Raw genomic sequence first — 14,589 nt, 5'->3', positions numbered from 1 at the left:
GCTATACTGTGTACAACTGAGGACCTCTTTTCTTCACGAATAGAATTCCTCCCTGTAAAGGTGTGAATGAGGAAACGCAGAAGGCTCTGGACCGATCTCTTCTTGATTGCACTTTCCGGTTACAAGGTAGAAATAATCGCACGTGGGTGGCTGAGCTGGTGTTTGCAAATTGTCCGCTTAATAGCACTTCATCCAGGGAGCAAGGTAAGAGAGGTCAGGTAAATTTTGTTCCTTTGTGTTTTACTTTGTCTGCTCCAGTATAGTTCTGCTGTTGTGGCGATACGGATAACCGTCTGCTCTTAAGAATTCTCATGAGCCACAGTGCACCTGAATCAGACTTTTTTTGGCTGTTGAGTTGATGAACTTTTTATTATTTAAGTATGCTTCCTGGTTGCTTATCACGGTTTGGTTATAGTCTGTAAACTATTGGTTAGGAACTACTGGTTCAATCAGTATTTGCTGTTCTCCTAACATTGCAGGACCAACCCGTCATGTTTACCTGACGTATGAAAACCAGTTATCTGAACCAGTTGGAGGTCGCAAAGTTGTTGAGATGTTCCTCAATGACTGGAATAGTATCGCTCGGCTCTATGAATGTGTCCTGGAGTTTGCACGATCCTTACCAGGTACAGAAACAATCTCCTTTGATCTGAAAATTGTGTTTGCCAGATTACTACAATTTTTCTCACTCTCTTTTTCCCTCCTCTCTTCAAAGACATACCTAACCACTTAAACGTTTTCTCAGAAGTTCGTATCTACAATTACCGAAAACTTATCCTTTGTTATGGAACTACCAAGGGGAGCTCAGTAAGTATTTCCTAAGTGCACTGAAAATGTATATTTGAAAACAGAATGGGTAGGTGTAGAGTTCTCAGAATTGTGCTACAAAATATTTCCTTGCGTTACATTATTGTGGAGATTTTTGAGAACTTGTATAATGTACTTCACGTAGTGTGAAGGACAGTTAATGTGCTCCTGGCTGGTGAAAGATGGCTTAATAACTTTTTTTTCTAACAAATGCATTGCCACTGCTCCCTGTTATACTGGGATATGTCAATCTTTTGATCTGAACATAGGTTATATGCTTAATGCTGCCTTATTAGAAAGGACTTAGTTTTAAATGTAGTAATGTGCTTTCAAATTATGCAGTCCTTAAGTATTTTGTAGCAGTACTGTTCTCTTGTTCAGAAGTCTAGCTTATTCTGTAGTATTCGAATTTACAGCATATTAATTACTTTGACAACTATGTACTTGCTCATACCCTTGCATTAAATGCAGGGTAGAGGTGTAACTGGTGTCTGTAATGTTTATTACAGACAAAGAATGTATTTTTGTGTGCAACTGATGCAAAGTAGTTGATGCACTTGAAATTTGCATCCTAAAAGGGTTTTTTGTTCGTGTTTTAAGCTGAATTTTTAAGAGTTCTTCTATATCCATTTGATTGTGACAGTTAATCTCACTGAGTAGCAGTCTGGATGTTGCATGTCGCTTCCTTACGTATCAGCATGTGTGTGTGATATGGCTGAGAAAATCAGCCTACCTCCAGCAACTCTTAATCAGTATCTGTGGTGTGAATCTCTCGAGTTTATTTTCCTTAATCTCACCTTTGTTGAGATGGTTCATTTTGTTTGACTTGGCAGAGTAATTGTCCAGTTTTATGGTTGACAACAATCCAGCTAACTAAATGCATTAGCTGTGTCAAAGCTAACAGCATTCTTTTCAGAACCTCAACAACTTGAGGAAGTTGAGCTAGGAATCTGTTGAGGTTTCATGAAAAATGGGGAAAATGACAGCAAATCAGCTTTCTTGTTTCTAACCTCTTAATTCTAGTTTCCAAGATCATTTCATGTTCTTGATGTTGTAGATCAGCATTCAGTGGAACTCCATACTCCAGAAGTTCCACATTTCACTGGGAACTGTTGGCCCAAACTCAGGTTGCAGCAACTGTCACAACACAATTCTGCACCAGCTCCAGGAGATGTTCAATAAAACACCAAATGTGGTGCTGTTGTTACAGGTAATGTTTTAAACATTTCTCTCGAGGAAAGCGCAGGGTAAATAAGAGCTGGGTTCTGATGAAACTCTTGTCTTCAAAATTAGGTGTGTATTATGATTGCTTATGCATTTCATTGGCAGAAGGTGGCTTGGGGAGCATTCTATCTTTCTTGCCCTTATCATTCTCCCCCACCCAGATTTTTGCAGACTTGTACTTAAAGGTAAGCTACCTCATCTCAATATCTGTTCTCTTTCAGGTTCTGTTTGACACTCAGGCTCCGTTAAATGCCATCAACAAACTTCCAACTGTGCCCATGCTGGGTCTGACTCAACGCACCAACACTGCCTATCAGTGTTTCTCAATTCTGCCACAGTCACCCACGCATATCAGGCTGGCTTTTAGGAATATGTACTGCATTGACATCTACTGCCGGAGTCGTGGCGTGGTAGCGATACGTGACGGAGCATACAGTCTTTTTGACAACAGCAAAATAGTTGAAGGGTTTTACCCTGCACCTGGATTAAAGGTGACTATTTCTGTGTTTTCTGGCATGTGTGTAAAAGTGAGCTTCTAACTTGAAGCATGGAGCTGATGTGAAGAGCTTTTGTAGAGAGCTGTAGTCCTTCCAAAATTTTGAATGCAGGAGGAATTTTCTGATTCATATGTAAATTTATTAATTAGCTTGAATTAAAACATTTCCTTTAAGAAAGCTAACTTCAAATATCAGAATTTTTTTTTTCTTAACCAGGTGATAAAAATAATGTTGAGGCTTTTTTTAGGGAGGATTTTTTATTAAAACTAGGTGAAGCTTTGTGATTAGTTTGCTGATTTTTCTTCAATCACAAATGAACACTAAATTGCTTTGGGTACAAGAGAATGCTATGGAGGAGGTGATCTGTGCATTTGTAACCAAACAGAGCAATTGTAGGTGTGGTACAAGAGCCCAGTAGGTTTTGGCTACTGGTGACTTGTTCTGGAACCGCTATAGAACTGCCCAAGTACAGGAATGGGAAGAGACATTTCTAGTTGTAGACTTTTCCTTGTTTGTAAGAAAAAAAGAAGAATGTTGGTATCTCAGGTAACTAGAGATGTTTCATATTCATGAGCAAGGTTTCTTGTTTGGTGGTGATGAAAGGCCCCTTTATTTTCGAACAGAAAAAAAAGAGGGGGAGGGAACTAAGTTTAAATATACTCTGAGAAACTCTATGAAATTGCTATATTTTGTAAACTATTCATACTGTGTGTATTAAATGCCCACTAGTAGTTAGTTCTACTACTGCTAACAACCTTAGGAAATACTGTGGTCATTTTATATCATAAAATGTAAACGGAGAAACTGTTTGATAACAAGACTGATTTATCCACAGACGTTCCTCAACATGTTTGTTGACAGCAATCAGGATGCACGAAGACGATCTGTAAATGAAGACGATAACCCACCTTCTCCTATCGGGGGTGACATGATGGATTCTTTGATATCACAGCTTCAACCCCAGCAACCACCACAGCAACCACAACAACAGGTAGCCTGCAGACAAAATAAGTGTTTGTCTTCCACAACTGTGGGTTTTTAAGAACTTAACTTCCAAAAGTTGATAAAAAATGGAAAGGGACACTACAAAAGTGTGCGGTGGAATTGCCCTTAGGGCAAAACATTATTTTGTCATTTCTTGTTCCAGTGTAAAAAGCCCACGGCAGGTGAACAGCAGCTGTGGAGGGCCACGTGAGACTTGCTACTTCAGAAGCAAAGGACAGAGGGAGGGAAATCGACTGTTTAAGATAAAAAGATATGGGGAGGGGACAGAGCGGAGAGTTAGGAGGAATCTCCTTATAATGTGGCAGATAGAAAAGAATGAGGTACAGGTGTGTTATGTCTCGGAAGAACTATAGAAAGACTCTGGAAAAAATAGTGAACTATGAGCAAGGTGGTGTAGTGAGGCGAATAAATCATAGGTGGGGACCAAACTCTCATTTAGTATTCTCTTGCAGATACTTACTTTTTGAGTTCAAAATGATCAAAGGCTTTTGTTGTCTTGTGTTGACACTTTCAGCCATTTGCGAAACAGGCAGGAGCATCAGGAGCGTATCCTCTTACTTCTCCACCCACCTCCTATCACAACACAGTGACACCTTCTCCATCTATGATGCACACACAGTCACCAGGTAAGACGGCTGAGAGTGTGTGCTCATCGTGTACTGGCAACACACATGCTGCTTTTTGTGTGTGCGTGGCTTTCTGTCACTTGAGCTGTGTTTCAGCTCCAGGTTAGCCAAGGTAATGCACCTTGTGATGTGGAAAAACAGTGAAGTCCTGCCAGGCAAGCTTTGAAAGTACATTTTGGAGCTTTTTTTTTTTTTATAAAAAAAAAAAAAAAAAAAAGGGCCCTTGGCAAAGGTGTCATCTTCAGCTGCGTAAATCTTTTGGGACCATTTAATTCTTAAGCCTTACAGCTTGCTCAGTCAAAACCTGTTCGTTTTAAATACCTGTTTCTTCATAAAAAGTTTTTACCACCGAAGCTTAGCTTTCTGTTCCCAGCTGTTACAGTACAACAGCTGAAAGTGTTTAAGCTTGGGGAAGGGCTGGGCAAAGGGGAAATGCCATTCTTCAAGCCAAATATCTTGAAAAGCTTCTTTTGTGTGGTGAATCAGTTTGGAAAATACAATCCTCATGCATGTGTAAAATACAGCCTTCGAGTGCAAGCACAAATCCTAGTGAATCTCGTTTGCTGTCTCCCTAAAAAGCAGAGAGCTGTAGCAGTTGACAGAAAAAAATATACCAGAAAAATGGGAAATGTGTGTGTTGTGATGTTGTATCTTTGATTAGGAAACTTGCATGCTGCGAGCTCACCTAGTGGAGCTTTGAGAGCACCATCACCAGCATCCTTTGGTCCAACACCTTCCCCTTCCTCCCTTGGAATCACAATGGGACAAACAGCTAACTTTGCCAGCCCCCACGGTGAGTTCCTTACTGGCATGTCTGCATATAGAGACGGGGGAGCATGTTTGCTGCTTGAAATTAAGTGTTCCTGGGCATACTTAAATTAATTTGGGGAAAAAAATAGAGTTTTGTATTTGTCTTAAGCAGCTGCTTTTATACATGTGGGTGTAACTGTCAATGGTAGTCAAAAGTAACTGCGTGGCATGTTGACGTCTTCACTAACATTTTAAAAATTGTCTATCAGTCGCTGTTTCCTGGTTACTAATGTGGGGAAATTCCATGTGGACTTGTAGCTGAACCATGGCTGCAGCTTCTAATGAGCGCTCTCTTGTTAGAATAGTTGCTTTATTTTCACTAAGATTACTCAAAATAAAACTGGAACAGATTAGAAATTCAAATCCTTGCAACTTGAAAACATTATCAAAGTCTTGCTGATTTGACATACATACGTGGAAGCAACATCTCTGTCTTTTCATGTATTAAGTATTTTGAAAGCTGCCAAAACAAATATTTGTTGTAATCACAGTGCATTGGAAACCATTCCACGGATCACAATCAATGAAAGTTCAGGTAGTAATTTTAGCACACCATTATAATTACTGAGAGAACCTGAGAGAGCTATATAGTAGATTGTTTAAGAAGCTTGATCTAATCAGTTGTTATAATGGAGTACCAAACCAAAAGTAGTGTTGCAAAGATTACTACAAGACACACCATAGATTAAGAACAGTCTCTGAGGCTTTTAACTACTAAGGAACAGTAGAAGCCTAAGTCTAGATGCAAGAGCTTTTTAGTTCTGTTTCAGTTATGTTAAACATGCTGATTTGCCTTAATGTTCAGTTTTATTTTACCTTTTGAAAAATAAAACCAGAAACCCTTTTTGAATTTGTATCTTGATTTATTTATTTTTCTCCCCATTACATTTTATCCATACGGTTGTAATATGTAAAAGAATCTAAGACATTTTCACACTCAGTAGATTTTGATCAGCATTTTAGAAGGGTTCAAGGCCAGGTTGGAGGGGGCTTTGAGCAACCTGGTGTAGCAGGAGGTGTTCCCTGGCCATGGCAGGGGGGTTGGAATTAGATGATCTTTAAGGTCCCTTCCAACCGAAACCCTTCTATGTTTCTGTGATTTTTTTAGACTTCTAGGTTAGAAAACCTTGAATCTTTTTTAAAGATGATGGTCTTGTAACATCTGTAGGTACCATAGACCCAAGCTCACCATACACCATGATGTCACCCAGTCAGCGTGCAGGGAACTGGCCAGGATCTCCCCAGGTCTCTGGTCCATCACCAGCAGCACGGATGCCTGGAATGTCACCAGCCAACCCTTCCCTTCATTCACCTGTCCCAGATGCCTCTCATTCCCCACGAGCTGGAACAAGTAGGTTACGTTACTGCTGTTAAAAACTGCAAAACACTCATGTTTAATATTTCTAATTTGATCGTTTTTGATAGGTTTGTCTCAGCCTAACAGTTCTTACTGTCTTTGTGTAGTAAAATACCTAAGGAGTTGAAGCCTTTTTTCCAGCCTAGTTCAAGTCTTTTATAACAAATTGGAAGATGAGTTGAATGATACAGCATAAACCTCAACAGGACTGATGCTTCTTCTTGAACTGCAGAGATTAGTCTTAAACTGTGAAAGCTCCATTACTGAGAGAAAAATCTTTGGAATGAAAACTATGATAGCCGTATTTACCTATGCAGATAGTAACTTTTTACATTATAGAGCTGTAATGCTGCTCTTGCAAGACTTATCTAGCCATCTTTAGGTTTCATTCAGTTTGTTGTACAAAGCTGGTATCTGGTGGTATGTTGAGAGAAAAAAAGGGGAGAAGGGAGTAGGATTAAATTTAACTGAGACTGCATTGGTGGAGGGTCAAAGCTCCAATTCTTTGACTTTGCTCTGCCTATCATTAGTCAGCCAACTTCTTAAATAAGAAAGATTAAGTTTTGGCCAGGGTGCCTGCTGCTTGTATAGTTAAAGCTAACAGTGAATACATGTCTTAGGTTTCACCTTAAATCCCTCCTTACTACAAGTACTTCCTCCTTACCAATAGGTTCCCAAGCAATGCCAACGAGCATGCCTCCACCTCGTAAACTACCTCAGCGCTCTTGGGCTGCATCCATACCTACAATCCTCACCCACAGTGCCTTGAATATTCTGCTCTTGCCCTCTCCTACTCCTGGGCTCGTGCCAGGACTAGCTGGCAGCTATCTTTGTTCCCCTCTTGAGCGATTCCTTGGATCAGTTATTATGAGGAGACATCTTCAGAGGATCATACAACAGGAAACGGTATGGTTTAGGTTGTTTTAATATTGATTTGCAAGTCTGACTTCGTAACTGTTCTTTTTAGTACTTCTGTACTCTGTGTCTTTCAAATCAGACACAAACTGCTTCAAATATAACAAGGATTTGCTATTGAACTTATTATGCTATACTTCTGAAACTTGCCATCTCAAGCATCTAAATATAGAGAAAACATTTAGTTCTTCTTCTTTTCCACGCAAGAAGTGGAAAACCTATTTGGTCAGGTGAAGTAACTGATACAATAACAGGACTATGACCAAATTTTCTGATGCCCTGGCTTCTGTGAGTTCAGCACATCAATTGTGAGTGAACCAGAACAGCCACAGGGTTACTGTGGATGCCTCTGCCTGGCAAGAATGCCTGAGAAATTAGTTATCAATTGACAATAACTGATCTAGTCATGAATGATGCTTTAGAGTGAGACAGACAATGCGTGCTTCTTTGCTTCATTGGCGTTCATTTGGTAGTAGGGAAAGAAGCCAAATCTAAGGTTCATTCTCAAGGCATGTTTACCTGTCATTTTTGTACAGGTCACAGAAATGTCACATTTCTTTTTGGAAGCACCACAGATTGACCACTAGAATCTTCAGAGTGAATGTGTGTGTTCTCAGGCAATTTCATGAACGACTCACTGAACGTAATTTTTCTTTTTGTACAGCTACAGTTACTAAACTCCAACGAACCAGGTGTAATTATGTTTAAGACAGAGGCACTGAAGTGCAGGGTTGCTCTCAATCCCAAAACCAACCAGACCTTGCAACTAAAAGTAACACCTGAAAATACAGGACAGTGGAAATCGGAGGAGTTACAAGTTTTGGAAAAGTTCTTTGAAACAAGAGTAAGTACTCCAATCAATAACATTTATATTTCTGTGTGTTGGTGTTTTGAGTAGTTCTGCTGAGTTTCACTGGGATACGTCCGTAAGGGCTGGAAAAAAAAATTTAACAGTTGTTCATACTGTTTACCATATTAAATGGTGCAGCTGTTATCTAAATAGGCAGTACTAATTGGTGTCTTTCTTTAGGTTGCAGGACCACCTTTTAAAGCAAACACCCTAATAGCCTTCACAAAATTACTAGGGGCTCCAACGCATATCCTCAGGGACTGCGTTCACATCATGAAACTTGAGCTGGTAAGTTAACTTCTACGTAGTTCACTCAACTTCAGTTACTGTATTTAAAAAAAAAAAAAAAGGAAAGGAAAAAAAGGTGCCACATCTTTATCTCCAAACACATAAATTACTTTCTATATATGTCACTAAGTGTTAATGAAGAAGTTCTCATTTTACTATTAGCTCTCCTGGAAATTCCCCAAATTCTCCCTTTAAACTGATGATTTTGAAAAACTTCAGGCATGTGACTGAGCTATAGGCACATGTGTAGCCTGGCTGGAGTCTTTCTCACTGTATTCTTGTTTGCCATATGCTCAGTTCTTTGAGTTGCTCTGACTTGTGCTAAACCTGGCAACATCTGTAGAGGAAGGTTTTACTTTCTAACTCTTCCCTGACACTGACTGACACTGACGTGAGACTTTTGATGAATGACACTGACGTGAGACTTTTGCTGTTCTTTCTCTGTGATGCTCTCTCTGAACAGTTCCCTGATCAGGCAAGTCAGCTGAAATGGAACGTGCAGTTCTGTTTAACAATTCCTCCTAGTGCACCGCCAATTGCGCCTCCAGGAACACCTGCAGTTGTGCTGAAATCCAAAATGTTGTTTTTTGTAAGTAGAGCTACCTGTTTTAAAATTTTGTGGGCTGCATGTCTTTGAAGTCACCGCTGGTGAGGGGCAAAACATACACGTGCTGTCTCTGGCAATCGTAGTAGCTAAGACTGCTCTAATGTCTGGAAGCCTAGATCTGCATGCATCTCTTAATGTTTGTGCTTTCAAAGAGATGCTGACAATATATCCTAAAGCTCAGTTCCCCCTGAGTTGCAGGTATCTTTGTATGCTCAACTTTTGGTTGTTTTGTTCTTTGAGGCGCTTACTGCCTTGGTGGAGTGATGTACATGAGCTGTGCTGAGAAAGGACAGCATGAAGGAGATGGTTAGAGCAAACGTGTAGGTGTCAGCTCCAAGGCAGCACTCAGTGTAGGGTGGTCTTGAGAATGAAATAGTTTACTCCTCAGCGACAATTTCTCTATTACAGGATTGATGTGTGAAAACTGAAGGGGTGGAACTGAACTTAATCTGTAGGTCTAGAGTGTTTAAGCATATGGGAAGTTGTGTTGAAGTGCATTGTTCAATTTAACACAATTCTTGTTTGTTTTTTTTTTTTGTTTGTTTTTTTCCCCCACAGCTCCAGCTAACACAGAAAACGACAGTCCCCCAGGAAGCTGTTAGTATTATTGTCCCAATTATTTATGATATGGCTTCGGGTACAACTCAACAGGCTGACATTCCCAGGCAACAGAACTCTTCTGTTGCTGCTCCAATGATGGTTAGCAATATTCTAAAGAGGTTTGCTGAACTGAATTCACCACGACCAGGTACTGTACATGTCCAGTAGATATATTCTCTCCACCCAGACATCTGTGACAAATCTCCAGTGTAAAACTAAATCTCTCTTAAGTCTGAATTCTTCTTGGGTTCCTATTATGCTTCTTTAGCGATCACAAACTCCTGATATGACAGGCAATACGTAACTTAATAGCAAGTACTGGCAGTGCAGCAGAGTTTTATGCCAGAAGGTTACACTGGTGATTCAGGCTGAATAGCACTGTCAGAGTATTACTCCCAAGTAATAGGATGCACCTCCTGTTGGCCCGACTCTTGCTGCACAGTAGGAGCTAAGGTTTTTACAAATGGGCCCAGAATGAATCACGATAAATATGCTATGGTCAAGTGTCAGTTTTCATGGTTAACTATAAAGTTATTAAGCTTAACGGTAGAATATAAAGGGATGTTAAAATAGTTATCAAAACTTGTCCATGTGCTGTGAATGATTTAAAAGTAACTGGTGTGATTGTGTGCTCCTTTTGTCAGTGTGTACGCTAGCAGAGGAGCATACAGTCCCCTCCACCAAACGTGCTGTGAAGTGTTTGAGCTAAATAGATTGTTCTGAATGTTCATTGGCCTGTAGGTAGTGCGCTGTGAGCAGCATCGTACTTTGCTTTCCCTCTCGTTTGTCACACTTTTTAGTTTTTTTTTTTCAATATCTGACAACACTGAACGGCAGTAGCAGGTTCTTTGGGCAGTATGTTGTCTGTAAGCAGTGGTTTGGGGACCTAATACCCACGTGGTTCAAAAGGCCAAAATCTTTCAGTTCTGCTGTAGTTGCACACTGAAGATGGAAGTTTTTTGCCAGTAACCCAGTGAATAGCTTGAAATTGTGAATCCAGAGGTTGAATTCTCCTTCTGTATAATTATTCTTCTCGTTATGTGGTAATTTTAACAATGCCTGACGGTTTATTTTGATTGCTAGAACATGGGTAATGTTTATCTTACATTGGTATGGATATGTATACATTTTTGGAGAACTGTGATGAGATTTAAATTAAGGTTTTCTGTTTAACATGTAGTAATAGCGTAGGTAAATAAGAGAGAATAGCTTTGAGTTCCCTGTAAGAGTTCTGTGTAGGATAGAACTGTTGGTTGAATAGCACTTTTATTTCAAAACACTTTGACTAAACTTCGAGTGTTTCTTTCGGAAGGTGCTTCCCCACTGAGTCCCCCTAATGGGGAAGGGTAGCTGCTTGTTGTGCTGTGTATTATTGCACTAAATTGTGTTTTTAGGTAAACCCTCCACAAAATGCTACAGCATAGGGAGCAATTGGCAAAGCTGCTCTTGAGTATCCTAGGTGAGATGTCTTCTGGTGATCATTAGGTAGATTAGGATAGACAACCTTTGTTTGTCACATGAGTCTGGAAGTAACGCAGGACTGCAGTACAGGGAGCAGAGAACAGACAGGGGAAAAAAATGCATATGAAAAGAGCTTTTATATTTCTGGCCTCAAGAAGGACCTTACTCCCGGGCAAAGAAGAATCCCAGCTGAGCAGAGGATGTTTCGAGTAGGCTTTCCTCTAATTTCTGAAAGAAAAGATGAGTCTGTTGATTTCTCCCACCCAAAGTAGGATCTTTCCTGAGGACACTGAACGTGCAATTCCCTGTGTTCTTATTGCCAAAATTTGCATTATTTTATCTGACAAAAGAGAAGAGATGCCTTCTTTTCTCTGGCATTGACGGTGATGGGAGAGCCAGCAGATTATAGCAGATAGCTGGGAGGCTTCTTTAACAACAGCAGTACATGGGAGACCCAAAACACATATCCTCTCTCTTACGATGCTTTTGTGCTGTGCTCAGGATTTTCCTACCTGTGTTAGCTCTTCTGCTGCATTAATTGCAATCTGCATGGTTAAGTGAATTTTTAACTCTTTCAGTCAGAAAGGAGCAGGGCTTCCCACCATGCACGTATGGTATTATTGGCACTTTCATTGTAACCCGTAATCAGTGTTGCCTCATTTTGGCTGTATCTTTTTTACCTTTCTCTCTTTGTGAGGAAGTATTTTGTATTCAGCTTAATTTTCCTCTTAATAAAATGGTAGTAACTGAAAAGTGAGTTCTTTTGGAAGAGTTTTATTTTCAGATCTGTGGACAAGCACGTGATGCTGTGTTTAACAGTAAAGCGCTGGCTCGGTGCGAGTACGCTGCCTTTCCGAGATCACTTTACCAATGACTCCATGGGGGAGAAAAACGTTTGATTTTGGGGAAATAGTTTTATGTGAACTGAGATGGAATCGATGCCCTGGAATAACAGGGTTAACCCTGAGCTCTAAGCCTACAACCTGCGTTATGTAGTGGACTGATGTCTGGTAAGGAAAGTCCCTACTGACGCAGGAGGTGACCTGTAGAGAGGAGCTCAAGGGACTTGTGTGATATTTCTTAAAACGCTTCATCACTAAGCATTGCCTAATGTCTGGTTTTCAGTGATACTAGCCCTGATTTGTAGCTTTGATATGATAATGACTTGCCCCAAATAGTCCTGGGAGTCACTAGTTTGGCAGTTAGGATTAATACAACCCCGCGTGCTCTGCTCTCATCTCTTTGCTCACACAGCTGCTTCTTCAGCAACAAAATGCAGTCTCTTCTGCTTGATGCTTCTTAAAATATGCAGGAACAATTCAGCCCGTGGTGGCAGGGTACAATAGGGGCTATTCATTGTATGCTGTTATTGGGAATAGTAGATGAAAGTTACTTCTGTCTAATAATGCTTGACCTCTTGCTGGTCTATGTAAACCCTCTTGATTCTGTTGGTTTCCATTTTTAAAGCTATTTCAGAATGTGTGTGTCTTTTTTAAAAAAATGCCAGTATTTGAAACTCGTGACAGCTATGGCTGTTTTTTTTTCTGTTTTCAACAGTTTCAAGCAAAGTTTACTTGCTCTGCGTTTTGTTTTGCGGTTTCGAAGCCAAAGCTAGAACCAGAGCAATTCAGTTGGGTGGGAAAATAAAATAAGACAATTAATTTAAAAAAAAAAGTGATTTTTGCCCAGTCTTGGAATTAAAAGTGTTTCCAAAAGTAAGCTTAGGGCAAAAGAACATTTTCCAGCTGTGTCATACTTGGGTCTTCTGAAATGTTTAGTTTCTGTTCTTAATCAATGCAAATGGAATTTGAAAAAGGGTTGGTTGGTTTGTTTTTTTCTTGATAAAATGTAGCACTCTTGATTTATAACATACATACAAATACAGTTTGCAGGGCCATATATGTGATAAATTCTGTCATAGACTCATGACACTCAAAGCTATTAAAAGCTCAGAGCTGCTGTCAGTGGCTTCTTGCAGTTTCGTGACCAACAGGAGGAAGCTGAACTTTCTTCAGCTGGACTCGTTTCAAATCCAGCCTTCCCTGGAGGTCACTGGAATCTGCAAGTTGCAACCACCAGTTACTGTGAACCTCTTGTATCACCACTGTGTTAGCTAAACTTGTAAATGATTGGGACCTCCTCCCTGTTTGGGGCTACGACAGCAGTAGTGCCACACTGCGAAGTGTGCCAGCAGGCAGAGGGCACGTCCCAGCGTGGAGGGGGCGCGAGTAGCGCGCTGCCTCGCCTGCTTGTTAGAATTAAGCCCTGCCTGTTGCTCTGCTGTTGCGTGTGATGCTAACATGTCTTTTTTCCCTGTTCCAGGTGAATGCACAATATTTGCAGCCGTTCGGGATTTGATGGTTAATCTTACGCTGCCCCCTGGTGGGCGTCCATAGACACTTTTAAAAGAAGGCTGAAAATGAGACAAAACAGCAAAAAAAAAAAAAATCTCTCTGAAATTAAGCCTTCAATTAAAAGAGGACGTTCTAATTTTACTTTTTTTTAAGAGCTAACTAATAAACTGGCAAACTTTCAGGGATGCACTTTCATCAAATAAGTATCACCACGACTTTTGTATAGTGCTGTTGTATAGTGTGTTTTAATGGGAGACACTTCAGACTAGGTAATAGATTGAAGTATCAGCTTGCTGGTAATAGATTTAATATTCTGTTTTATACTATACAGAGTATGAAAATGCCAAACTTGTTTGTTTTTTTGTTTTTCTTATGTTTTGGTGTAATGGTCTTTTTTTAAGGCAGGTCTGTCGTTTTTGAATACTGTAAAACTGTGACAAACTTTATATTGAAGCTGTATTTTAATATGACTGCTTTGAATCCTTAAACAATTTATTTGGGCTTGTTGTAAACATGTCCCCAAAAAGCAATATTTAATAAACTGGATTAAAAAAATATTCTTAAACTGGATGTTGTATAATCTTAAATGTTATTCCTTTTCTGCTGAAGCTACTGGCCAGGTCTCTTGTACTCACCTACATGGCTATCTCTATATGTGAACCTTAGAAACAATCTCACGTTTACCCTTTGAATTGTTTGTGGGTAACTTTGTGAGTGGTGACAGAAGGCTGCTGTTGTAATCAGAGAAAATTTCTGTCCTTCAGAATTAGTCTGTCATCTGATCATTTGTCTTCATGGATTAGTATTCTCAAATACTAAGCAGAAGGATGTTTCAAACTAATTTTAATAATCCTTTTGTGAATGTATTCTAGCCTACCTTGCTGGATTCGAGGCTCCTATTGCCCTGACAACCATCACAAGGCTTCTTTCTTTATTCTTGAATGAGTCTGTCAAGGCCCTTACATTATTTACAATCATTTCATTGGTTTCTGATTTAGACTGCAGCCTTGAACCTGTGGTTTTGAGCGTTGGTACTCTATCAGTAAGTACTATTCTAGCTTGGTTGTGTCTAACAGGTGATTACAGTTTGTTTCTGAAACACGAAGCTTATCCACTGGGGTGAAAACCCTGGCAATCTTTAAATGTTGCTTCTGCTAATCAATAGGGAAAGATTTTGTAGTTCCGTCT

The 14,589-nt window shown here is 39.9% G+C and overlaps 1 protein-coding gene across 1 annotated transcript in view; it reads left to right on the top strand.

Annotated features, from left to right (window-relative positions):
* Positions 1 to 13,951, top strand: part of MED14 (mediator complex subunit 14) — a 37,377-nt gene extending 23,426 nt beyond the window's left edge. The window contains exons 17-31 of the mRNA XM_082772769.1: positions 44 to 204; positions 480 to 626; positions 716 to 807; positions 1,865 to 2,017; positions 2,253 to 2,522; positions 3,364 to 3,519; positions 4,048 to 4,159; positions 4,821 to 4,952; positions 6,138 to 6,320; positions 6,997 to 7,232; positions 7,906 to 8,085; positions 8,272 to 8,379; positions 8,843 to 8,968; positions 9,545 to 9,734; positions 13,370 to 13,951. Coding sequence (XP_082628895.1) covers positions 44 to 204; positions 480 to 626; positions 716 to 807; positions 1,865 to 2,017; positions 2,253 to 2,522; positions 3,364 to 3,519; positions 4,048 to 4,159; positions 4,821 to 4,952; positions 6,138 to 6,320; positions 6,997 to 7,232; positions 7,906 to 8,085; positions 8,272 to 8,379; positions 8,843 to 8,968; positions 9,545 to 9,734; positions 13,370 to 13,443 — 2,320 coding nt within the window. The 3' untranslated portion in view covers positions 13,444 to 13,951. The remainder of the gene's footprint in view (positions 1 to 43; positions 205 to 479; positions 627 to 715; positions 808 to 1,864; positions 2,018 to 2,252; positions 2,523 to 3,363; positions 3,520 to 4,047; positions 4,160 to 4,820; positions 4,953 to 6,137; positions 6,321 to 6,996; positions 7,233 to 7,905; positions 8,086 to 8,271; positions 8,380 to 8,842; positions 8,969 to 9,544; positions 9,735 to 13,369) is intronic.
* Positions 13,952 to 14,589: the final 638 nt, after the last annotated feature.

Source organism: Aythya marila (genome assembly GCF_965140915.1).
Source record: "Aythya marila genome assembly, chromosome: 1".
Taxonomy (NCBI): domain Eukaryota; kingdom Metazoa; phylum Chordata; class Aves; order Anseriformes; family Anatidae; genus Aythya; species Aythya marila.
This window is presented reverse-complemented; position numbering and strand designations above follow the sequence as displayed.